The sequence below is a fragment of the Pipistrellus hanaki genome, assembly GCF_964339955.1.
Source record: "Pipistrellus hanaki genome assembly, chromosome: 5".
Taxonomy (NCBI): Eukaryota; Metazoa; Chordata; class Mammalia; order Chiroptera; family Vespertilionidae; genus Pipistrellus; species Pipistrellus hanaki.
Genome location: NC_140507.1, coordinates 45,333,912 through 45,360,259, shown reverse-complemented (window position 1 = coordinate 45,360,259; position 26,348 = coordinate 45,333,912). Strand labels below are relative to the sequence as shown.

General features: G+C 38.9%; 1 protein-coding gene and 1 pseudogene across 2 annotated transcripts; both read left to right on the top strand.

Annotated features, from left to right (window-relative positions):
* Positions 1 to 8,400: 8,400 nt before the first annotated feature.
* Positions 8,401 to 19,519, top strand: LOC311622672 (maleylacetoacetate isomerase-like; the record flags this gene model as incomplete). Its single annotated transcript, XM_084883908.1, is given in 4 exon segments — positions 8,401 to 8,459; positions 18,069 to 18,153; positions 18,835 to 19,323; positions 19,325 to 19,519. Coding segments are annotated over 4 exon segments (828 nt in total).
* A 690-nt stretch (positions 19,520 to 20,209) lies between these two features.
* LOC311622283 (large ribosomal subunit protein eL42-like) lies at positions 20,210 to 20,537 on the top strand (annotated as a pseudogene). The gene has a single exon. The product of its transcript is annotated as a large ribosomal subunit protein eL42-like (transcript).
* Positions 20,538 to 26,348: the final 5,811 nt, after the last annotated feature.

Here is a 26,348-nt window from a genome sequence, read left to right as displayed (position 1 = left end):
CTATGGCACATTGTGTTTGATGATACATGTTTCACTATGTTGATGAAATGAATTATGGAGCTTGATTAAAGATTTTAAGGAACACATCTTTCATATAATAAAGTGTAAAAGAATTCTTACAATGGAAAAGTTGTGATTAGATAAATTAACTCTATGAGTATACTTCCTATTCAATTTAACTCAATACCAAAGGGTTATATTATTGCATCATTTTTTTCACTGTGAAAAAAATACTAGTTTTAGTGGGTTATTTCCTTGAATAACATGACTTTGCATGACATTGTCTGACTTCATTTTTGTCCATGGCATAATTTCATTATTTTCAATAATTTATCATATATATTTTATGAAGCATAATTGGCATATAACATATTAGTTTTAAGTATACAATATGACTTGATATTTGTATATATTGTGAGATGATCACAATAAGTCTAGCAAACATCTATCACTATACTTAGTTATAAAAAATTCTTCTCTTGTGATGAGAACTTTTATGACCTATTCTCTTAGCAACTGTCAAATATACAATACAGTATTATTAACTATAGTTACCATGCTGTATACATTACATCCCCATGACTTATTTATTTTATAACTAGAGGCCCAGTGCACAAAATTCCATGCACAAGGTGGTGTCTTCCTCAGCCCAGCCTGCACCCTCTCCAATCTGGGATCCCACTCACAATCCAGGACTGCTGGCTCCCAACTGCTCGCCTGCCTGCCTTCCTAATTGCCCCTAACTGCTTCTGCCTACCAGCCTGATCACTCCCTAACCACTCCCCAGAATCCTGATTGATGCCTAACTGCTTCCCTGACAGCCTGTTTGCCTCTAACTGCCCTCCCCTGAATTCCTGGTCACCCCTAACTGCCCTCCCCTGCAGGTTTGATTGTCCCCAACTGCCCTTCCTTGCAGGCCTGGTCCCTTCCAACTGTCCTCCCCTGCTGGCCATCTTGTCATAGCCATCTTGTGTCCACAAGGGGGCAGCCATCTTTGACCACATGGGGGCAGCCATTTTATGTGTTGGAATGATGATCAATTTGCACATTTCTCTTTTATTAGATAGGATAGAGGCCTGGTGCATGGGTGCAGGCCAACTGGTTTGCCCTGAAGAGTTTCCTGGATCAGGGTGGGGGTTCCCTTGGAGCATGCGGTGGCCTGGGTGAGGGACCTGTGGTAGTTTGCAGGCTGCCCATGCCCCCTGGCGACACAAATGGAGGCCCTGGTATCTGGGATTTATTATTTATCTTCTATAATTGAAACTTTGTAGCCTTGGATGGAGGCCTGGGCCTGCCAGGGTGTTCAGAAAGCTTGGCTTCCTCCATTGTTGGGGAAACCCAAGCCTCCTGCTTGCTCTGAGGCTTCAGCCATCTTGGTTGGGTTAATTAGCATACTCACTCCTGATTGGCTGGTGAGCATGGCTTGTGAGTGCAGTGAAGTGATGGTTAATTTGCATATTACTATTTTATTATATAGGACTAGACGTTTACATCTTTATCCTTCTTCACCCATTTGCCTGCCCCCTATTTCCCACCTCTTCCCCACCTCTGGCAATTTGTTCTTTGTATCCATGAGCTTGTTTTTTGTGTGTTGTGGGGTTTTTTTTGTGTGTGTGTTTTTTTTAATATATTCCATATATAATAGAGATCATATGGTATTTCTCTTTCTGTCTGACTTAGTTTACTTAGGTTATACCCTCTAGTCCACATGTGTCAAACACAAGGCCCGCGGGCCAAATCCAGCCCGCCAGGCCTTGCAATGTGGCCCGCACCGCGCTGTCATCACTGCACTCCGCTGTCAGTTTATGACATTGTCAGTTTATGACTGTTCAGTAAACCATTCGGCCCGTGATTTAGGCTGGATTTTAGATTTTGGCCCCTTCTCTGATTGAGTTCGACACCCCTACTCTAGTCCATTCATGCTGTTACAAATGAAAGGATTTTTTTTTTTTAATTTTGGCTGAATAATATTCTATTTTCACCCATTCACTCATGGACAGACACTTAAATTATTCTCAAATCTTGGCTATTGTAAATAATGCTGCAATGAATATGAGGGTGCATATCTTTTTGAGTTAGTGGTTTCATTTTCTTTGGATAGATACCCAGAAGTGGAATTGCTGGATCATATGGTATTTCATTTAAAAATTTTTGAGGAATCTTTGTTCTTTTCTTTAAAAAAAAAATATTTTTATTGACTTCAGAGAGGAAGGGAGAGGGTGAGAGAGATAGTAACATCAATGATGAGAACCATTTATCACCTTCCTCCTGCACAACCCCCATGGGGGTGGAGCCACAGCCTAGGTATATGCCCTGACTGGGAATGGAACTGTGGCCTCCTGGTTCATAGGTCAACACTCAACCACTGAACCATGTTGGCTGGGATGTGTTATTTTCTCTAGTGTTGTTGTTTTTTAATCCTCAGCCAAAGATACATTTATTGATTTTTAGAGAGAGAGGAAATGAGAGAACTAAGCAATTCAAGATAGAAACATTAATCTGCTGCCTCCCACATGCACTCCAACCAGGGATCAAACCCACAACCTAGGCAAGTGCCCTGAAAAACCCGCAACCTATTCGATGCACAGGATAATGCTCCAACCAACTGAGCCACCTGGCCTGGGCATAATGTTTTACTTTTGTGTGATTTTTCTCTTATGTGTTTTTCATGCTTATTGATAGAAATGGTGAAACCTCAACATGTTATAGAATAGTTCAGAATTTTTAAATTATTATATATTATAACCTACGTTTCAGTTTTCAAGGAGAAAGAACTCAAACTCTGAGAATACAGCAGCTTTAAACTCTTCAAATTGTGTCTTTCCATAGGGAGCATTGGAAAGGTTTTACAGGGACAATTAAACTCAATACACAGTGATATTCAGCTTTTCACTAGTCTTGGTTGAATGACAGTCTCACTGCTGTGGCCAAGCCTGTAGAGAGTCTCTGGCTGTAGCTATCAATCATGGACATCCAGAGAAAGCAAACCGATGTATATCATTGGGCAGGAGAAGTAGAGAGTAGAATATGGATGAAAAGAAGATATATAGATATAATATTGCAAACGTCCTTTAAAAAGTTAGCCAGAAGGCATCTCTAAACCTTATGAGCCCTTAATATTTAGAGAGGAGAATTGCTACAAGAAACTTCTGCATCTTTAAAAAAAGATAACTGGCAGACTGAATAAGAAACTTTTCTTTTATATAGCAATAGATTCTACTACAAATCGTACAGAAATTTCTAAATTAGCCGAAACCGGTTTGGCTCAGTCTGCGTACTGAAGGGTCTCAGGTTTGATTCCGGTCAAGGACATGTACATTGGTTGCGGGCACATCCCCAGTAGAGGATGTGCAGGAGGCAGCTGGTCAATGTTTCTCTCTCATCAACGTTTCTAGCTCTCTATTCCTCTTCCTTCCTCTCTGTAGAAAATCAATAAAATATATTTAAAAAAAGAAACTTCTAAATTAATAAAAAAATATATTAAATTACTACATATTAGGCAGGCATTCTACCAGGTACTAGAAAGGCAGATATGAGTAACACGTGTTAATTTTCTCTTCTCAAAGCTTATGGTATGTTAGGTACATAAACAAGTCCAGGAATATTGGAGCATAATGAATGATATAAAAGAGGAGATTGAGTATTATAAGGGAAATAGCAAGAATAACTAAATGAGGGAGGGCTTCCCACAGGAAGTAATATTTAAACTGAAAGGGGGAGGATGAATATAAAATTCTCTAAGAGTAAAAATTAGTGTCTAATTTTATAGGGAAGGAAACTAAGGCATGGAGAGGTTAAACGGTTTGGTGGCAATAGGAGTGAGACCTTGGAGTCAAGGCAGCTGGTTTGTGTTGTGTGTTGTGTGGTGTGTGTGTGTGTGTGTGTGTGTGTGTGTGTGTGTGTGTGTGTGACAGGGAGAGGTCAGATAGGGATGGGGATCATTTTTGTTTTTAAAGATAGTTTGGACTTAAACACCTTTAAAAAGGAATGAAGAGAATCCATCTAGAGCTCCCACGAGGGACTGGCTGGGTTTTATATCATCAAAGCAACACTTCAGTTGAACCAGCTGAATGTATGTGTACATGCAACTGAATGTTAATCTCTACTCTAGGGCTGGTTGGTTAAATTTCAAAGTGCCCTAATCAGAAATTCACACTCCAGCTGCTGTTGCTTCCAAAATACTGTTTTTAAAATCTGTGCTAGAGGGTTTTTAAAATATGTGATTGAGTTCACTTAAAATGACAGTAATGAGTAGTGTTTAAGATATGTTGCTAGCTAGAAAGGCTACCCAGATCCCACCATACTTACTGGATGCAGGTTTAAGACTCTGGCAAATTCAGTTGAATTGTATGTTTGTAACATTGGTTCTATTTTTCTGCACTTGTTGAAGAATTCTGTCTGCTAATTCAACTCTATCTTAGCTGATCCGGTCAGAATATATATATATATATATATATATATATATATATATATATATATATATTAAATGCCTGCGTGAAATTTTTATTGCAGGGTGCTCTATATATGCTGCAAGGTCCATTAAAAAATAAAAATGCAGGGCCACTTGATAAAAAGCAGAAAAAATGTCGTTATAGATACTCAAATATAATTTTTTTTCTTTTCTTTTGTGGTATCATTCTTGACTTATCACAGTAGAGTTTTCCCCCACTTTTTTTTCTATTGTGGCAAAATACACATAAAATAAAATTTACCATTTTAAGCATGTTTTAAAATACATTTTATCGATTTCAAGAAGGGAGGGGAGATAGAAACATCAATAATGAGAGAGAATCATCAATCAGCTGCCTCCTGCATGCTCCCCACTGTAGATCAAGCCCACAACTGGGGCATGTGCCCTGACTGATTCAATCACTGAGCTATGCTGGCTGGCTTAACCATTTTTAATTGTACAGTTCATTGATACTAAAACTAAAATTATGTGCATTAAACAATAACTCTGCATCTCCACTTCCCCATCCCCTGCCAACCACCCGTATACTTCCAGTCTTTGTGATTTTGACTACTCCATGCACTATATCCCTTAAGTGGATTAAAACAGGTGAGTTGTTTTATTTTTGTTTGTTTGTTTGTTTGTTTTGCATGTTCCTGGTTTATTGCACTTTGCACAAATGTCCTCAAGGTTCATCTATGCCATAGCAATCTCTCCCAATTTATGGTGGGTTAGCATGAACATAGTGGTACTAGATTTCCTATGCAATTCACCGGGTCAGAAAAGAGAATAGTAATGCGGAAGATCTCAAAAGAGAGTTAATAAATTTACTGCTAATAAAGTTTGGTTGAAACTAAAACAATTAATTGAACAAATTAAAGAGGTCAAAATATTCTAGGCATTAAAATTGTTAGCTATATAATCCAATATCCACTCTGCTCAGCCATCAGCATGTATCTTAGGTTTGGATTGATAATAAAATCCATGAGACACAGTAGACTTTCCCTAATACTATGTTTACTTCGCTGGAATAAAGACTATGGGGTCAAAACAAAACAAAACAAAACAAAAAACAAAACAAAACAAAAAACCTAACTGGCAACAGCAAGGGGGAGGTCCTGTTACTCGCACCAGATACATTTCCAACAGCCTCCTCATGGGGGGCCCGGTGGTCACAAGAGAAGAGGCTAAGTAGACAGACATGGACCACTTCAGCTTGGAGAAGCCATCAACTCTGGGATCTCTTGAGCTTTTATGTCTAGCTCCAGTGCAGCCACATCTCATCATTAGCAGCTCCAATTACCTCATGTAGAATCTCAACAATGAGGTACTTAGCACTGTAACCATTTCTTATTTATTTTGATTACAATGCACTAAGTAAGTAGTCTTAATATAGTAAAGATCATGTAAATAGCAGGTACAGTGTGTATAAGCAATAAAGGATTTATCCTGCCCTTGTCCTCAGCTCTTGGGATAAAAACTCTGAAGTACTTGGAATGGTATGGCTCACAGAAACATCTCTGTTTAACTGGAGGTCTGAGGCTACTGTGGGCTGTCTATAGTCACAATGCGAATCATGGCGGGAGCCTTGGGCCAGGCAGTAGCAGCTAGATCTCTGCAGGGACTTGGGACTAAGGTCAGCTAGGGGTAGTGGCCTAGTGGCCCTGTCTATATCGTTGATCTCCAATAAACATTTCTAAAGCCCTTAGAAAATTTCCTATACTATATAACGTTATCAACTATAGTCACCATGTTATACATTAGATCCGCATCCCTTATTCAGCTTATTTCTCAAAGTGTGTATTCCTTTACCAACCTCTCTATGATACTGAATTGGATCATTGAAATTTCAAAGAAAGTAGAATTTAAGTGTTCTCAATAAATAAATAAATAGGGTGATAGATGTGTTGATTAACTACCTGGGAAGAATCCCTTCACAGTGTATACATGTATCAATTAATTATGATGTACACTTTAAATATCTTGCAGTTTTATTTGTTAATTATTCCTCAATAAAGCTGGAAACAAATCTGAACCCTGAGGCTTGAGTGGGCTTCCCTGGCAATACTCCGTGTGTACTTTCACACATCATTACTGGTAGAAGCGAGCACTGTAACAAGACTCCCCTGAGACTCTGCTGGAACCTTCGCTGTATGTCTGTTCTCTTTGCCGATTTTGCTATAATAGACTGTAGCTGTGAGTATAACAGTCTTTCTTAGTTCTATCAGACTTTTTAGCAAATCCTTGAATGCGGTGCTCTTGGAAACCTCCAAACTTGCAACATCCTCCTATAATTTCCTAAGATGACTTTCAAGGAATCCCAGAGGCTATAGGCCTACTGTTAACTATTTCCTTCTACACGCATCAACAGGCATTAGAAGGTTGGAGCTCTGTGACTGCACATGGCAGTAACCCCAACCAAGGCCTCGGTGGTCTGTGATGGCTAAGACACGGTCTTTCCTCAAGACCTAATTACTTTGTTAGGAAGAAAAGACATGCAAAAATAACACAAAACTGGGAAATGGGAAAACATTGATATTCTTCAATTTCTCGTTATCTCAGTTTTCCTATCTGCAAAGGAAGGGGAAAGTCATATTACATAGAAAATAAAGATAGTTTTACAGAATTTTTTTTTCATAGCTTAATGCTAAAGAAAAATAAAGAGAAGGTTTTTGCCATATTCCAACAAAGAACCTTGCTTCTTAAAATAAGTGTTTTGCTATGCCATGAAGGCAGGCCATTTTATTCGATGGCAGAAACCCTGGAACTTTTTATTATTCTTTCCATTTAGAGAAGAACACTATACATAAGTTAAAAATAAAATATATAATTGATGTATGTTTTATTTCCTTGTTCATAGAGTTGACATATTCAAACCATTCTCCTTGTATATTGGCTGATTTTCATGTTAATAACAAGATGTCGCTGGCATTTATTAGCCTGTAAATTATAACTCTATTTAGAAGTCCCTGTGTTCAATTAGCTTTAAAGACAATTAAAGACCAATTTGTCATTGTTACCTTCTCTACACAATGCTTTCCAATTTTAACTGCCTACTCTTTTGCTCTAATCAATTTTAATAACAGCAGCAAAAGTTTAACTGTGACTCTTTGGTCTCATTCGGTCCATCTTTTATGCTGCTAGGAGTCAGTACAGAAAGTTCACATATTCTTACAGATAAAAAGGAAAAAAATTATGAAAGACAGCTTTTATTTGTAAAACTCCAGGAGGTGTCAGGTAAAATTCGTGTAGTTTTAACTAGTTAGCCAAAAAATAAAAGTCTATTTTTCCTTTTTTTTTAAGTGACAGAGGTTAGAGTACTCACAATTGCCATTTATTTTTCATGTCTAAAACCTACATTCAGTAATGGCTAAAAAAAAAAAAATCAGAGTGAATATTAATGAATCACTCTGTGAGCTGGAAACTCAGTTAGCTCAGCTTTTTCAATGTGCCACTCTTGATGCCAAGGTCATGGGTCTAGAATTTTAATGACTACAAAAGAGGTCTGACAAGTATTGGCCCATTTGGTCCTCAGGACACCCTTGTGAGGTCCTTAGGACAAATGTGATTATTGTCACTTTATGAAAAACAAAACAGACTCCAAAAGTTTACGTGACTTGTTGAAGGTCACATAATTAATAACAAATGGGGGTAAAATCTTGACTGTAAATTTTCTTGACAGTGGCATTCTTTACACTCAATAACATTGCCTCCACGTGCATTTATTCATTGTTTCCATGTAAATAGTAAAATGACTAGGACGTTCCTTAAACTGTTAATTACACCTAAAGACCCTGACTTCTGGGTTAGTATCTTGATAGACCATCTTCCAACTTGCACAAAAATTACAGGCAGAACCATAAAGGAAGGCCACAATTAACAATAGCTTAAAATATAAGGACAAGAAGAGCACCTGCAGCCTCCCAGACCCCCTGGCTTGCCTGCCCACGATGGCCAATGAAGAAGCAGCCTTTGGTGATGCAATAGAAGAATGTATGATCAATGAAGAGTATACAAGAACACCCCTATAGCCGAAACCGGTTTGGCTCAGTGGTAGAGCGTCAGTCTGTGGAAAGGTCCCAGGTTCGATTCCGGTCAGGGGCATATACGTTGGTTGTGGGCACATCCCCGGTAGGGGGTGTGCAAGAGGCAGCTGGTCGATGTTTCTCTCTCATTGACGTTTCTAGCTCTCTATCTCTCTCCCTCCTCTCTGTAAAAAATCAATTAAAAAAAAAAAAAAATATATATATATATATATATATATATATATATATATATATATATATATATATATTTGTGTATTTTAAAAGTACACCCCTATCTTTTATATTTTGGTGGGGACCCATGCTCTGGAGTGGTCTGGCTTAACTGCACAGTGCTTCCAGATGGAACCAGACCAGAAGGGAAAGATTTTGTCATTCATTGCTTTGTCCTGGGGACACACACTTTGGATGAACAAAGCCACCTGTGTAGCCAGTGTGCGGCTCCCTGATAATAACGCTCAGTGTGATTCCTCACACTACAGCAGTGACAAAGGAGGGTTTGCTCTGTTAGTGGAAACACTGGAATAGAAATCAAATCAACCATGAGAGAGAATTAAACAGGGCACATTTTATCCTATAGAACCTTTGCATCATTGCAACAGAGATTCCATCCAATGATGTTTTTGTTTTTGACTATACAAAACACCCTTCTAATCCTGATCCTTCTGAAGAGTGCACTCCAAACTTGAATCTCTGTGGACATTAGAAGGAAGGCTATGGGCTTTCTTGGAACCCAAATCTCAGTGGGCACTCACTTATTATTTCAGATGGCCACACCATCTGCCTTTGAAACTTCAGTGGTGTTCCAAAGAAAGGAAAAGTTGTGGATGTGAAGCCATCTTCACAGGGCGAAAGTCAGTAGTAGATATTTGCTCGCATCTACCCCATGAAGCTCTGTTTGGGTCAGCTGCTGATGATCAGAAACTTATGATCTGGGATACTCATTCAAACAATACTTCCAAACCAAGCACTTGGTTGATGCTCACACCAAGTTGTAAAGATATGTGTTTTTACCTGGCAGTTATACCATAAGTAGACTGTCCAGTTGAAAAGAGTGAATCAATAGTTTGTATGTGTTTATTTGTTTTAAAAATGAAATTAATCCTGGATAAGAGTTGCCTTTTTTTTTTTTTTTTTTTTTTTTGAATCAGTCCTTGACCACTAGGTTGACACCATCTCTGTTTTGGATGACCTGTTTCACCAGCAAGTATGTTACTCTCCATGACTAACTGTGTGTTATAGTTTGGGCTAGGGCTAGGGTTATAGTTAATGTTATAGTTAGAGCTAGGGCTAGGGTTAGGATTAGGTTTAGGTCTAGGGATATGGTAGGATTAGGGCTAGGGTTAGGTATGGTTTAGGGATAAGATCATTTATAAACTGATGAACATAAATATGGGATCTTCTATTGCATAGAAGACAGTGTGTACAGATAGTGGAGGAAAGGGCGGGGGGGAGAAAATAACACTGTTAAGAATGTATTGTATGCCCAGAGCTGTGAAATTCTGAAGAAAATTTAAATGTTTTCACTCTATTAGCTCTAGAATAAATTTTACATGAAAATTTAAGTGTCTAACTATGTGGTAAATTTCCATATCTGTAAATGGGGTAAGTGGTTTACATCTCCCAGTGATGGTGGCTAATGAAGAGCTCTATAGATATTTGCTGGCTTTACATAGCAGATTTCTACTCTAGATTTCTATTCCATTCAGTTATAAGTATGTTGCCAACATCTTAAAGAGCAAATTTGACATTCCTAAAGATTTTTTGGCTTTCAATTTCTATCTCTTCTAAGGACATCCTTTTGAAAGAAGAGCTCTCAACATTTTAATGAGGTAAACAGACTGACCCTAAGTCAGTTATTCAACTCCACACTTTGTGGGAATGCTCTGGGGATATCAAGTTCACAGAAATGGATTTTATTTCTTGTTATTAGTAACATCCTCTTTTCTAAGAAGTGAAAGGAGATTGAGGAGAGCAGTAATTGATTATATCCTGTGTTGAACATAATATGGTTAGTTTCCAAAGTGTGGTTCTGAGCCATTTTGATTATTCATTGTCCCAGGATATAGCATATGCTTTGGGATTGTTGTTGGTGGTGGTGGTGGTAGTAGTTGGTTGTTTCAGAGAGGGTGTGCCTTTCTTTACTTTTTTTGTTTGTTTGTTTGTTTAAGCTCTACTTTAAATACAGAGGGTAGCAAAACTTATAACCATTGTCAAAAACCATTAATAAAAATCCCCACTCATTTTACCTTGAATCCAATGTTACCTATCCCTATTAGACAATACTTTACATACTTTTTATACCAATAACCTGGTATTCTACTAAGCACTTTACATATATTTTCATGTAATCTTTGCAAATAGCCTGATAAAGTCAGTGTGTAATTCAGTTAGCTTTTGCACTGATGTATCTCCAGTACCAGGTGCAGTGCCTGCCTGGCAGTATTTGATAAATATTTGTTTTATTATTGAATGAATGATGAAACTAAGGCATGGAGAGTTAAATTTGCCAAGGGTTATGCACCTAAGTAGTCTAGGAATAGGAATTCAAACACAGCTATGTCTGAGTTTACAGCCTAAGGCAAAACCGCCTTAAATTAATGTGAATAAATTACAAGATGCCACACATGCCTTGGTTAGCTATTGCACAATTTTGCATGTCAAATTGTAAAAAAAAAAAAAAAAAAAAAAAAAAAAAAAAAAAAAATTTTTTTTTCTTCTTCAATCAGCATTTCTTCTGCTACAGTTGAAGCACCGTATCTTTTCTTCTGTTTATAGTGGATATATGAAAATCCCATCTTCTAGTATTCTCTACTTCATGGTAAATCTGAGTACAGCTGTACTTAAATTTTACACACTGAGCCATTTCACTTCAGAAATTTGACTTAAATTCATTTTATAGTGAAGAATTCCCTGCACCATAGAGTCACCTGGAGAGTTTTTATAAAAACCCTGATGTCTAAGTTATATCCCAGACCAATGAAATTGGAAAGCCTTCAACTTCAGAAGATGGAACTAAGACATCAGTATATTTTTAAGGTTTTCTGGTGATTATAGTGTGAGGCCAAGTGAGAGAATCCTATCTAATAAAAGAGTAATATGCAAATTGACCGTCACTCCAACACACAAAATAGCTGCCCCCATGTGGTCAAAGATGGCTGTCCCAACGTGGAAACAAGATGGCTAACAACAGATGGCCAGCAGGGGAGGGTAGTTGGGAGGAATCAGGCCTGCATGGGAGGACAGTTTGGGAGGACCCAGGCCTGCAAGGGAGGGCAGTTGGGGTGGGGGAACCCAGGCCTACAGAGATAGGCATTGGGGGAAGGGGGTACCAGGCCTGCAGGGAGGGCAGTTAGGGGGTATCAGGCCTACAGGGGAGGGCAGTTGAGGGGTACCAGGCCTGCAGAAGAGGGCAGTTAGGGGTTACCAGGCCACCCAAGCCTGCAGGGAAGGACAGTTGGGGGGGTGACCAGGCCGGTAGGGGAGGGTAGTTGAGGTGACTGGGCCAGCAGGGGAGCAGTTAGGCATCAATTAGTCTGGTAGGGGAATGGTTATGGGGTGATCAGGCTGGCAGGAAGAAGCAGTTAGGGGTAATCAGGCAGGCAGGCGAGCAGTTGGGAGTCAGCAGAGCTGAATTGTGATAGGGAAATCCAACTGCCTGTTTAGGCCCAATCCCACTAAAATGGGCAATAGGACATCACTTGAGGGGCCCCAGATTGAAGAAGGTAAAGGCTGGGCTGAGGGACACCCCCCCCCCGCCCCATTGCACAAATTTCATGCACCAGGCCTCTAGTACTTTACATAATTTTAATAATAATTAGAAGAAGAAACAATCTACTGCCCGTGTCTCTTCTCAGATGAATGGTATCTTGTCTTTAGCTGCCTCTTCCCCCCAATAATCCCTAGAGCCTTTAACCTTTCTCCCAGAGTTGTAAATGTTTACTTTAATTATTTTACTACTCTTGTGTAATTTGCCAAATACTTCTTTATATGCAGAAATGAATCAAGTGTAAAACTATAGCAGTCAAACATTTTCAGTACATAACTAAAACCTATTTCTGATAGTTATAAGCAATATTGTTGTAATATAAGCAATATTACTATTGTTATAAATATGTATCATAGGTATATATATATTCCATATAGTATATAGAAAAATAATTGAATGCTGCAGATTTCTATGCAGTCATAATTTAAGGAAGACCGTTTTCCTATTCTGAGGTCATGGCAATAAACCTTCCATGAGAATGGCAGAACTCAATAATCACTTGGATTTCAAACCTATATGGTATTCAATGTAAGATAAAGTGAACAATGGCTTCTGGTCCCAAAGAGCTAATGACACATTTTCACCCTTATTTATTAATTCAATTCTATACTAGAATATTTTTAAATGATTGACTATTTTATTTCTAGTCTCACTTTGAATTTTTCAGACACTTCTTTTTCACTATGATTATCATTAAAAATGTACCCTACCCCTTAAAAAGAGTTATCTTAGGGAAAAAGAACCAGAAGTGAACCATCATTTTACAATATAGAATGAAAGATTAGGAATATATGGTTGCCAACTCTCATGGCTAAAAGAAAGATTTCATCTTTCCCTAAATCTAAGTTTAACATGCTTCTATTTAGTCATGGCAGGCTAGGTCTCTTATACACACACACACACACACACACACACACTCATACCACCCTAAAAATAAGGGGGGGGATGAATAAAATAGTTTCTCGCTATTGAAGAATTTACAATATAATAAAGAATTATCAACTCAAAACTTTTGAGAAAACAAGAACACAGATAACTAGTTAAACCGGAGCACTCAAAGCCTGCTTTGGCCCAGAGCCTTTTATCCATCCAGGATAAAATGAACTATAATACTGAGCTATGATATTTTTATTGACTTTAGAGAGGAAGAGAGAAGTAGAAACATCAATGATGAGAGAGAATCATTGATTGCTGCCTCCTGCATGACCCATACCAGGGACAGGGCCCACAACTCGTGCATGTTCCCTGACCAGGAATTGAACCATGACCTCCTGTTTCATAGGTCATTGCTCAACCACTGAACTGGGCTGAGCTGTGATTTTTATGAACTTGTGGATCAAGAGGGCAGAAATCTGCTGGGACTTGCATTTACTTATAGGTGAAGAAGCAAAGATAGATGGTGGCATCCTGAATAGGTTCAACAGTGTCTTGCAAGTCAACTCTTTGAGGAGAGGCTTTTACAGGTTCCTCAGACAAAACACAATCAACCTCAGAAGGGGAGAGAGTGGCTGCTTCCATTGGCAAAGAGGATGCATCAGAATTTAAGAACTGCCAATATTTTCCCACTCATTATGAACTCATTCCTTCATAATCAATACCCTCACTTTAATAATAGATATCTTGTGAGCATGGAAATTCAACCTCAGTTATGTTGTGCTATAATTCAGCCAATCACGAGACCAGTCTGGGTTTAATATTCAGAAGTAATGGCTCTGCAAATACAGATGATGCTTTCTTTCAGAACAGTCTCTGAAACTTTAGCTCATTTACACATCACTTGAGTTTACAATTAACGAGCACTTGAGCTCATCCTTTTCTTTCCCTACTTATTTAAGTACACTTAGTAGCAACCAAATGATGATATCTCCATTGCCATATCATGCCATGGAATATCATTGTTCTCTTTACTAATGACAATGAGTCATTAGAGTCTTTGAATCTAATTGTAGTAGAGAATGGAGTCCAGAAACTGCAGAACCAACTCAGAAAACTCACCTCTAGAACTTTCTGGATACCAAAATCTGTATCAATCAGGGTTTTCCAGGCAAAGAAACCAATAGAATATATTGTACATAAAGAGACTTTTAAACAACAGACTCATGTGATTGTAGGGCCTGGCAAATCTGAAATCTGTATGGCAGGCCAGAAGTCTGGACACACAGGTGAGAGCTGCTGTCTTGAGTCTGAAATCCATAGGACATGTGGGAGGTTGAAACTCAGGCAGGATTTCTACGTTACAAACTTGAGGCAGAATTCCTTCTTCTCTGGGTAATCTCAATTTTGTTGTTGTTCTTGTTGTTAGGTCCTTCAAATGATTGAATGAGACTAATCTACATTATTAAAGGTAATATCCTTTACTTACAGCATCTGACCTTAAATGTTAATCACATCTATAAAACACATTCACAACATCTAGACAAGTGCACAATAGCCTAGACAAGTTGACTCATAAAGTTATCATAACATATACAATAGGAATTCATGATGTATTAGAGATCTCATAAAAATATAATGTATAGAGGATAATATGGTCAATAATATAATCTATATCTGTATCTATTGGTGGGTATAATTTATAATGTAGAACAAAAAAGGTATCACTGTAAAGAAAATAATTTATATATTCAACTACATTAAAATTGATAACTTTTGTTCATTAAGAGAGACCAATTATGAAAATCTCTGAGTAGGAAAAATTATATATAGATACACAGAATATTCAGGACTTGGATTATGAAAGAATGTCTACAAATCAATAAGATAAAGAAAAGTATCCAATAGAAATTTAGGTCAGAGATACTTGCCCCTGAAATCTCTAAAGAGAATAACCAAATACTTAACAAAGATCTAAAAAGCTGCTCAATCCACTTATATTGAGGAAATGCAAATTAAAATCACAAATAAAGTTGCCATTACAGATGTACAGGGTTGTCAAAAATTTTGAAGTATGAAAATAAATGTGAGCATAGAAGAGAGAGGCACATATCAGAATAGTGCCTAATCTCTTTAACTGAATTCTCTACCACTTTCAAATGTGTGAATTGAAACCAGTCACTTCACTTCTGTGCCTCGATGTCATTATCTGGAAGTGGGAAGAACACTATTATCTCATCTTTATAATATTATAAAACTTAAATTAATGTGCTGAGAATGTTGTCTGACATATATTACTAAAGTGTGTAATTTTTTAAAAAAATATATTTTATTGATTTTTCACAGAGAGGAAGGGAGAGAGATAGAGAGCTAGAAATGTCGATGAGAGAGAAACATCGACCAGCTGCCTCTTGCACACCCCCTACCGGGGATGTGCCCCCAACCAACGTACATGCTCCTGACCGGAATCAAACCTGGGACCTTTCAGTCCGCAGACCAATGCTCTACCACTGAGCCAAACCGGTTTCGGCTAAAGTGTTTAATTTTTAATCAAATAAAATGTGGTAAAACAGAAACCCTAGTACTCTGCTGGTAGGAGTGAAGATTTGGAAAACAGTTGGCAATGATCTATTATCATTAAAGATACATAGAGCCTGCAAAACATCAATCCTGCTTCTAGTACCATATTTCTGGCGTATAAGACGACTTTTGAAACAAAAAAAAGTCAACCGAAAATCGGGGGTCATTCATTAGAAATTTAATTAAAAAAAGAACTGGTGTTGCCTCGGAAGTGGAGGGTAGTCTTATACAGCGAATATAGGCCTAAACCTATGTTTTAACTGTAAAATTAGGGGGGGTTGTCTTATACACCGGAAAATACAGTATATAATCTAGAATACATACAATAGGGCACATTTATAAGAATGTTTATAGTGATTTTCCTTAGCATCACAGAAATGGAAGCAATCATCTACAAAAGAATAAGTAAATAAATTTTAGAAGACACATACAATAAAATACTAAACAGAATGAAAAGGAATAAACTACAGCAGTAAACTTCAGGTATACCCAAGAATATAGACAAATCTCAGACTTATGCTGAGTGAAAGAAGCTGACACAAAAGAATACAAATTATGACTCTATTTTCATAAAATTCAAAGACCAGGAAAGACTAAAGTATATTGGTAAAATTGAAAGAATAGTAACAGCATTATTATCATATATGCTAGGACAGTGGTTATAGGAGAAGTAAGTTTTGTTGGGGAGTATTATCTACAATAATAGAAGCATAATATGCTAATTAGACCAGACAGCCAAATGACCTTCCAGATGACCTGAAGGTCGAAGCCAGAGCTACAAGGCCCGAGGCAAGCCTCTGCCACGGCTCTGAGGGCCAAGCCCCTTGCACAAATTTTGTGCATCAGGCCTCTAGTGAGTGTATAATAAGGGTAATATTAAAACTGTTCTTCAGATGGTTATTTCACTTCTACAAGATTGAATAGTGCTGCAATAGACATTCTTGTACATGTGTCCTAGTTTATGTACTCTATGTTACATATCTAGGACTAAAGCTACTGGATTATAACAGTATTCATATTGTTCTGTCTCTAGACATGAGTAGAGGTTATACAGGTACTCATCAAACTGTACACATATGATTTGTGTACTTCTATACTTATTTCCTATCTATAATAATAAAAGTATAATATGCTAATTAGACCAGACAGCAGAATTACCTTCCAGACATCATTCTGGAATAGGGCCTAAACCAGCAGTCAGGCCGGGACCGGTTTGGCTCAATGGATAGTGCGTCGGCTTGGGGACTGAAGGGTCCCTGGTTCAATTCCGGTCAAGGGCATGTAGCTTGGTTGCGGGCATATCCCCAGTAGGGGGTGTGCAAGAGGCAGCTGATCGATGACTCTCTCTCATCGATGTTTCTAACTCTATCTCTCTCCCTTCCTCTCTGTATAAAATCAATAAAAAAATATATTTAAACCAGCAATCAGACATCCCTCGGGGATCCTGGATTGGAGAGGGTGCAGGCCAGGCTGAGGAACTCCCCACCCCCCATGCATGAATTTCATGCACCAGGCCTCTTGTGAATATAATTTTATCTCCAGGGCAAAAGTCAGAGAGACTTATTTCGCATTATATAAAATTCTGGTTCTCTTAGGCCAGGGTTCCTCTTTTCAATGTAGCCCACTGCACTTTTCAAGAGTCTCCTGGCTTTCCTAACATCATGCTGTGGAAACTGAGCCTCAGGAATGGGCATAAATGCTGATACTCTGGCTACTCCTCTGGCTGAGTAATGAACTGTCTTTGTGTCTGAACCAAGAGTGGTGTTTTCTGCTGGCATCCATAAAAAGGCAACATATTAATTTGCCAGCCTGAAAGTATAAACTCTGACTCCATCACAATTTTTTATAGGAAGGGCATAGAGTGGGCATTTGGATTATCTAGAGCACATGTGTCAAACACAAGGCCCGAGGGCCAAATCCAGCCCGCCAGGCCTTGCAATGTGGCCCGCACCGCGCTGTCATCACTGCACTCCGCTGTCAGTTTATGACATTGTCAGTTTATGACTGTTCAGTAAATCATTCGGCCCGCGATTTAGGCTGGATTTTAGATTTTGGCCCCTTCTCTGATTGAGTTCGACACCCCTAATCTAGAGTTACTTTAGATATGTTGCCACAATGGCTTTTAGCTTGGTGGAACTTATAAGATACTGCAAAAATTTTTCATGGGTTATATCATTTAATCCTTACAAATTCCATTAGAATTCCCTTTTAACAGCTGAACAACAGAAACCCGCTTGACCAACATCTGACATTAATTAGTGCCTGAGACTAGATTGAGATATGAGCCCCTTGGTAGATCACAGAGCTGCAGCTGTAGTGTTTCCTGCTATTGTTTCAAAAATGTGGTTTATAGACTGATGCCAGTGCCTGAGGAGTGTGTACAAGGAGAAATGACACAAGTGTTCAGCAAAGGAACCAAGAAGAAAGAAAAGAAGATGGTGAGTCTTTTATCCAGCCAAAAAGATTTTGTTTACATGGCTAGCTTTATTCTGAGAACCAGTCCTCCCTTTTTGAGGAAAAGAGGGTGTTTTCATATCCTTTTGTTAAAGAATTGAAAGTGATAGTAAATTATGGTTTTGTTTGGGAAGTATTTAATATCTTTCCTTGACAACATAAATGGCTGGCATTCCAACATTTGTCCTTTTTTCCTATCTTCTTATCTATGGAATCTTAAGTTCATATCTAAAATTTAAGTAAATGTCCTTGTGGAGAACATATTGCTTCCTAAATGGGTTCATGGTCTAGTTCATGCCTCAGAGTGTGGCTCTTCCACAAAATATCTGTGCGATTGAAACTTCATAGCCCAGGCACAGAAGTCAGTTTTCGGCTCTCAAAAGAAATTTCAATCATTGTACTGTTGATATTTGACTCTGTTGACTAATGAGTTTGCTGACCAATGAGTCCTATCGTATAGGAATGCTGTAAGAACTGAGAAAATAGGAGAGAATCCAAGATGGCAGCATAGGTGACACCTAACTGCAGCCTCACACAACAATTTCAATAAAATACAACCAAAATACAAAATGGACATCACCCAGAACTACAGGAAAGTCTACTGATTGGAAATTCTACAACAAGAAGGAAAGATAAAACCAGAAGGAAAATCAGAGGAGCTGTAAAAGCCTAAGCCCATCCTCTATTCCTATTTCGGAAGCTCGTGCTCCTGGAGAGTTCGAATCGCTCTGGCCTTGAAGAGCATCGACTATGAAACAGTACCCGTCAACCTCATAAAAGATGGGGGCCAACGGTTCTCCAAAGAATTCCAGGCACTTAACCCCATGGAGCAGGTGCCAGCCCTAAAGATCGATGGCATCACCATTGGCCAGTCGCTGGCCATCATCGAGTACCTGGAGGAGACTCGGCCCACTCCCCAGCTCCTGCCTCAGGGCCCAAAGAAGAGGGTCCTCGTGCGCATGATTTCCGACCTCATCGCTGGTGGCATCCAGCCCCTGCAGAACCTGTCTATCCTGAAGCAAGTAGGACAGGAGAACCAGCTGGCATGGGCCCAGAAGGCCATCAATTCTGGCTTTAGCGCCTTGGAGCAGATCCTGCAGAGCACAGCAGGGAAATATTGCGTGGGAGATGAGGTGTCCATGGCAGACCTCTGCTTTAGTGCCTCAGATGGCAAATGCTGAAAGGTACAAGGTGGATTTCACTCCCTACCCTACCATCAGCCGTATCAACAAGGTGCTGCTGGTCTTGGAGGCCTTCCAAGTGTCTCACCCCTGCCGGCAGCCAGACACCCCCCCCGCCCCCCCCCCCCCCCCCCCCCCCCCCCCCCCCCCCCCCGAGCTGAGGGCCTAGCTCTCAAACCACGCCCACTTGTTCAGGAGCAGAAGCTGGGTGGGCTGAACAGGCCTGGAAATGCGCAAGCTCTATCAGGGGTCCTCAAACTTTTTAAAGTGGGGGCCAGATCACGGTCCCTCAGAGAGCTGGAGGGCCGGACTATATGAACTACTAATTCCTACCGTAACACCTCGGCTGCGCTCACTGCCCAAAAAACCTGGCGGGCCGGATCAGACTCCTCTGCGGGCCGCATGTGGCCCGCGGGCCGTAGTTTGAAGACCCCTGCGAGAAGCAGAAGACTTGCACTCCTATCCCTTGAACTTGAACTGTGGCTGTGGATCTGCCTTAATACAACCTCATTCTGCCTTCAAGCCCTCATCTGTCAGATGCAGTCAGAATGGAAGGGGAGGATGCTGGGAGTGGGGGAGGAAGGAACCTTGCCTGCTCCCTCAGTCATGGTACAGTCACTAAGGTGAAGTGAGAATGTAGACCAAACTGCCTGGCAAGTTTACCGGAGAGCCATAGGGAGTCTGTGTGCCGCCTCCTAAGTCCTCTACTGTAGCTGACTGCAAAGAATGCCCCTTCCCTGCCCCCCGTAATTTGATCATTAAACTGAAGCCCAGGGGGAAAAAACAAAACAAAAACAAAAAAAAAACCTGTGAAAATATATTTTACAAGTATCGTGGTAGATCAATAGCATTTGCAAACATGGTGAACGTTTCTAAAACCCACCGAACTTTCTGTAAGAACTGTGGCAAGCATCAGCCCCACAAAGCAACACAGTACAAGAAGGGCAAGGCTTCTCTGTGTGCACAGGGAAAGCAGCGATATGACAAGCAGCAGAATGGCTATGGTGGGCAGGCTAAGGCAATTTTCGAGGAGTAGGGGGGAAGGCTAAAACTACAAAAAGATTGTGCTGAGGCTTGAGTGCATTGAGCTTAACTGCAGACCTAAAAGAATGCTGGCTATTAAGAGGTGCAAACATTTTGAACTGGGAGGAGATAAGAAGAGAAAGGGTCAAGTGATCCAGTTCTAGGCTTCATATTTTGTTTTATGAATCTCAGCCTGATGCACGAGATTTATGCATGGGAGGGAGGTCCCCTTAGCCCAGACTGTACCCTCTCCAATCCTGGTCCCCTTGAGGGATGTCTGACTGCTAGTTTAAGCCTGATCTCACAATCCAGGACCACTGGCTCCTAACTGCTCACCTGCTTGCTTGTCTGATCACCTTAACTGCCCCCCCTGCTGACCTGGTCACCCCCAAATGCCCCACCACCACCAGCCTAGTCGCCCCCAACTTCCCTCCCCCTGCCGGCCTAGTCACCCACGCAGCCTGCTGCTCGGTTGTTTAGTCACCCATCACTAACCTCCTGCTGTTCTAGTTGCCCCACACAGCCTGTTTGGTAACCTGTTCAGTTGGGATGGTCACTTAGTCTTTTATATATAGATAGAAAAAAATCTTGATATATTAAAAAAAAAAAAGTACCTTGGTAAACAAAAAGCAATACAAAATACTGTATAGTAATCTTAAGAGTCCAAAAACTGATTGATCTTTATTGTTCTCATTACATTGGTCCTTGATGAATCATAATATACCTGTCCTCTAATCACATCCCCATAAAGTATATTGACAGGCCAGGTTTTACAGGAATTATATGATCTTGATGCTTTAAAACATGAATTATACAAGGTCCTGGAAAGAAGAGTGCTGACAGTAATTTGACTGTGGCAGAAAGATGTATTGGATGAATGAATAGGACATTTTCAGCTCTACTCTTTGAAGCAGTAGAAACAATAGCATCCTAGCACCCAGCTCTCATATGCCCTGAATGTCCTACTGAGCTCCTTCACATCAGGAGTGGGCACATTGTGACTTTTTCTATGGGCTCTAGGTATGAAAAACAAAACAAAACAAAACAAAACAAAACAAAACAAAACAAAACAAAAAACACAAAAACTAAGTCTCTTTATTAGGAAACAAATGGTCCAAATTACAAGCTCCTGTAGGTTTAAACCCACAGAAGCAATCTAATTTTAAAAGGACTCTAAAGACACATTTCTCTTCAGTGAGTGGACACAAGATGTAATTATTAAATTCATAAACTAGCTATGATGTGGAAGGTGGTTCAAGAGAGTAGAGCTCTGTACTCAGGCTCAGTTAGAACAGGGAGTATTTGAGCCAGTCTACAAATGAGAGCATTGCTTGATGTGATCTTTCTCCTAGTTCTCTTTGCCTCCCTTCCCTCAATTATACTCCTTTCTCCTCCTTCCCCTTTTTGCCTCATTTTCCTTCCTTTACTTCCCTTTCTCTGTCTTTTACTTATTCGTTTGTTTGTTTTAATTAGAGTTGAGGTACAGTATAGTTTCAGGTGCACAACTCTGTAATTGGACGTTTATATAAGTTACAAAGTAATCATCCCAATAAGTCCAGTACCATCCAACACTATACAGTTATCACAATATTAGTGGCCATATTTCCTATGCTGTACTTTACATCCCTATGACTATTCTGTACCTGCCAATTTGTACATTTTTTTTAAAAAAAATTCTTGTTTTTTAAAGTATTACATATGTCCCCTTTATCCCCATTGTCCCCTGCCAGCCCGTCTCTGCCCTCTAGCTCAGGCCTTCACCCCCCTATTTTCTGGGTCCATTGGTTATGCTTATATGCATACAACTTATTTGGTTGATCTCTTACCAACACACACACTCCTGGCCCCCTCCCTCATCCTCCCCTGCCTTCGCTCTGAGATTTAATGGTCTGTTTGATGCTTCTGTGTCTCTAGATCTGATTTTGTTCATCAGATTATATTGTTTATTATATTCCACAAATGAGTGAGATCATGTGATTCTTCTCTTTCTCTGACTGGCTTATTTCACTTTAGCATAATGCTCTTTGGGTGTCCATGTTGTTACCCCTTTCTCTTTCTTGCCCTGCATTATCCAAATTGATCTTCCAGACTCTTGCAGTCCTAATTATGCAGACAAGCATGCTCTTTGTTTTGTTCTAAATAGTCAGTGTCTTCTTCTTAATCTGACTTAAAATCATCAGCTAATTTTGACACACCATTTCACTTTGGCTTTTTAAACCTTGTTATGGTTGAATTGTGTTCCCTTAAAAAAAGATTAGTTGAAGTCCTAATCCTCAGTACCTCATAATGTGACTGAATTTGAGAGCAGAGTCACTGTGATGTAATTAGTTAGGACAAGAATGCTATCTGAAGAGGCATGCACCCACACAGAGCAAAGACTGAGTGGAGCCACAAGGAGAATGCCCTTCTTCCCAGGCAGACACTAGAGTTACGTTGCCACAAACCTAGGAAAGTCAAAGATTGCCAGAAAACTCTCAGAAGCTAAAGAGGCTGAAGCAGATCCTTTCTCACAGCCCTAGAAGGAAGTAACCGTCAACACCTTGATTTTAACTTCTAGCCTCCACAACTGTGAAGCAATACATGTCTGTTGTGCTAAGCCTCCCACAAAGTTTGTGGTTCTTTGTTACCACAGTCCTAGCAAATACAGACCTGAATCATAATTTTAGTTTATCATTTTTTTTAATTTATTGGGGCAACATTGGTTAATAAAATTATATAGGTTTTAGGTGTTCAATTCTATAATACATAATTTGTACATTATATTGTGTGTTCACCACCCCAGGTCAATTCTCCTTCCATCACCATTTATCCCCCCTTTACTCTCTTCTACCTGTCCACACACCCCTTTCCTTTTGATAATCACCATACTGTTGTATAGGTCTATGTGTTTTGTTTTGTCTTGCTTAATTCTTTCTCCTTTTTCACCCAGCTCCCAACCCCCCTCCCCCCTGATAGCTGTCAATTGTGCACTATATCTATGAGTCTGTTTCTGTATTTGTTCGTTTGTTTATTTTATTCATTAGATTCCACATATAAGTGAAATCAGTATTTCTCTGACTAACTTATTTCACTGAGCATAATATTCTCTAAGTCCATCCATGCTGTTGTAAAAGGTAAGATTTCCTTCTTTTTTATGGCCAAGCAGTATTTTATTATGTAAGTGTACCACAGCTTTTTTATCTATTCATCTGCTGATGGGATCTTGGGCTGTTTCCAAATCTTGGCCATTATAAATAACACTGCAATGAACATAGGGGTGCATATATTCTTAATTTGTGTTTCAGGTTTCCTTGGATATATTCCCAGAAGTGGAATCATAGGTCATAAGGTAGTTTCATTTTTAATTTTTTGAGGTAAGTCCATACTGCTTTCCACAGTGGCTGCACCAGTCTGCATTCCTACCAAGAGAGCACAAGGGTTTTCTTTCTCCACATATTAGCCAACACGTATTTGTTGAATTATTGATGATAGCCATTCTGACAAGATATCTCATTGTGATTTTAATTTGCATCTTTCTGAGGATCAGTGATGTTGAGCATCTTTTCATATGTCTATTGGCCAGTTGTATGTCCTCTTTGGAGAAGTATCTATTCAGGTCCTTTGCCCATTTTTTAATTGGGTTGTTTGTTTGTTTTTGGTGTTGATGTTTATAAGTTTTTTATAAATTTTGGATATTAATCTCTTATCAGATGTATCTATCATTGGCAAATATGTTCTCACATTCAGGAGGATCGTTTCCTTTGCTGTGCAAAAGCTTTTTAGATTGATGTAGTCCCGTTTGTTTATTTTTCTTTTGTTTCCCTTGCCTGAGGAGACATAGAAAAAAATATTGTTATGAGAAATGTCCAAGATTTTACTGCCTATGTTTTCTTGTAGGGTTTTTGTGGGTTTGAGTCTAACATTTAAGTCCTCTTACACCATACATAAGAATAAACTCAAAATGGATTAAAAACTTAAATGTTAGACTCGAAACCATTATTTTATTTTTTTTGTTTTTGAAAAATCTATTTATATTGTCATATTTCTTTCTCCCGGACATGAATGTTTACAGCTCAATCTTTAAAAAGCTAGAATTTCCTCAGCCCTTTGTCACTAAGCCACATTCCGACTACTTTATTATGCCAACATTTGAGCAACTAGCAGCTCAAACAAATTTAGTTGAAAACCTAATTTTTTTTTTTTTTTTTTTTTAGAACAAGAGCAACAAATTTATAGCTTGCAAACTCATAAGCCCAGGGTAATAAAAAGAAATCGATATTGCTATTTTAATTCTACTATACAATAGCTTCTTAGTTCTGATTCTATAGTATTTTAGATTGAATTATGATTTTATATGTAGCAAAGGGAGTCAAAGAAAGGGTTGGTTTGGAAAGTTAACTGGTAAAGAGGAATGAGCATTGGTTTGTGAGTCTGCTAATTTTTTTTTTAAACCTTATCTTAGCCTTGTTTTTGGAATAGGACTTTAGCTATCAGTTTAATCCTCAGAAGAGTAGGTTTTCTCTAGCAGAAAACTTGACACATAGGCAATACTCCTCAAAGTTCATCTGGTATTTAATAAAGCTTTCCCTTTTTTGGGTTAAAGGGACTTATATGGAGCAGGGGCTGCTATACCCCATGCCCATCCTGCCAGCTATTTACATGACAAAAGATTACTTTTAACTGGTGTGAAAAATCTCTAATTACTTAATAACAAAACTACAACCAGGGCACTTAGAAACTCTTTTAGTTTAGTTCATCTTGGTGATTCCTGAACTTTCAGCCACAGAATAAATAACACTGGTCAGGACTTTTAAACTAGACTTGAAGAGTATGCTATCACCTCAGGTAATTTAAACTTCAGCACCAAATCTAAAATTAAGCTTCAGAAGCTCTTGAAAATGTCTGTGAAGTTGTATTTTAGAGCTTAGAATAGATAAATCCAAGTCAACACAAATGGTAATAGAGTGATTTATAATGCTTGGTATAGATCAAATTCTTATAGTTCTGGTGCTTAGAGAAACCTATAAATATAGCTGGAAATCATATCTTAGAAGAGATTAACCAGTGGGAAGTGAAAGAAGAGCTGAGAGAAACATTTGCTCCTCAATGTTATCCTGCAAAGACCTTGGAGAGAAGGAAAGCCAAACTTGCTGAGTACTCCAGGCAATATGCTGAGCACTGCCTACATAGCTTCTTATATGTTACCTTGTATAGCATGTCATTTATCCCTATTTTATGGATGAAGAAATGAAGTGATTCTAGGAAAAAATAAAAAATCAAATATGGGGTTGGCTGACTCAACAGCCCATGAGTCCTACTAACCAGAGCCAGAGTATTTGTTTTTAATCTATGCCTGCCAAGCTGGGTGACCTTGAATAAATTCTCAAATCCCATTTAGATCTCAGTATCTATTCGTGTAAAGCTGATGTTTTAGAATAGATGTTTGCAGTCTCCTTCCAGCTAGAGAATTTCTACATGGAAAAAAATCAGTGCAAGCCAGAATGGTAAGGAATTAATAGCTAACTGTTGACTCCATGATGATATCCCACTATGAGTCTATCATAATCATTTGAATTTGTTTAGGTAGTCGGCAGAACCTGTACCACTGACTGCTATGCCTGTAAACATGAGTTTTAGCTACATAATTCAAAACATTATGTGCATCACTGGAAATATTTTTCTTGTTTAAAATTTATAAATAACTGTATAGTGCACTGCATAAAGAAAGTGGAACTGCAATAGAAAAAAACATCAAATTAAAATGTATCTTGCAATAATTTAAAAATGCAAAAATTTCTTCAGCAAATTCAGTAACAGTCTTTAGAAGTAGGTCTATAGAAATGTATATGCTTTTTTATTTTAATCCTCACCCGAGGATATTTTTCCATTGATTTTTTGAAAGAGTGGAAGAGAGAAGGAAAGACAGAGAGAAATATTGATGTGATAGAAACACATTGATTGATTGCCTTCTGCATTAGACACAACCAGGACCTGGC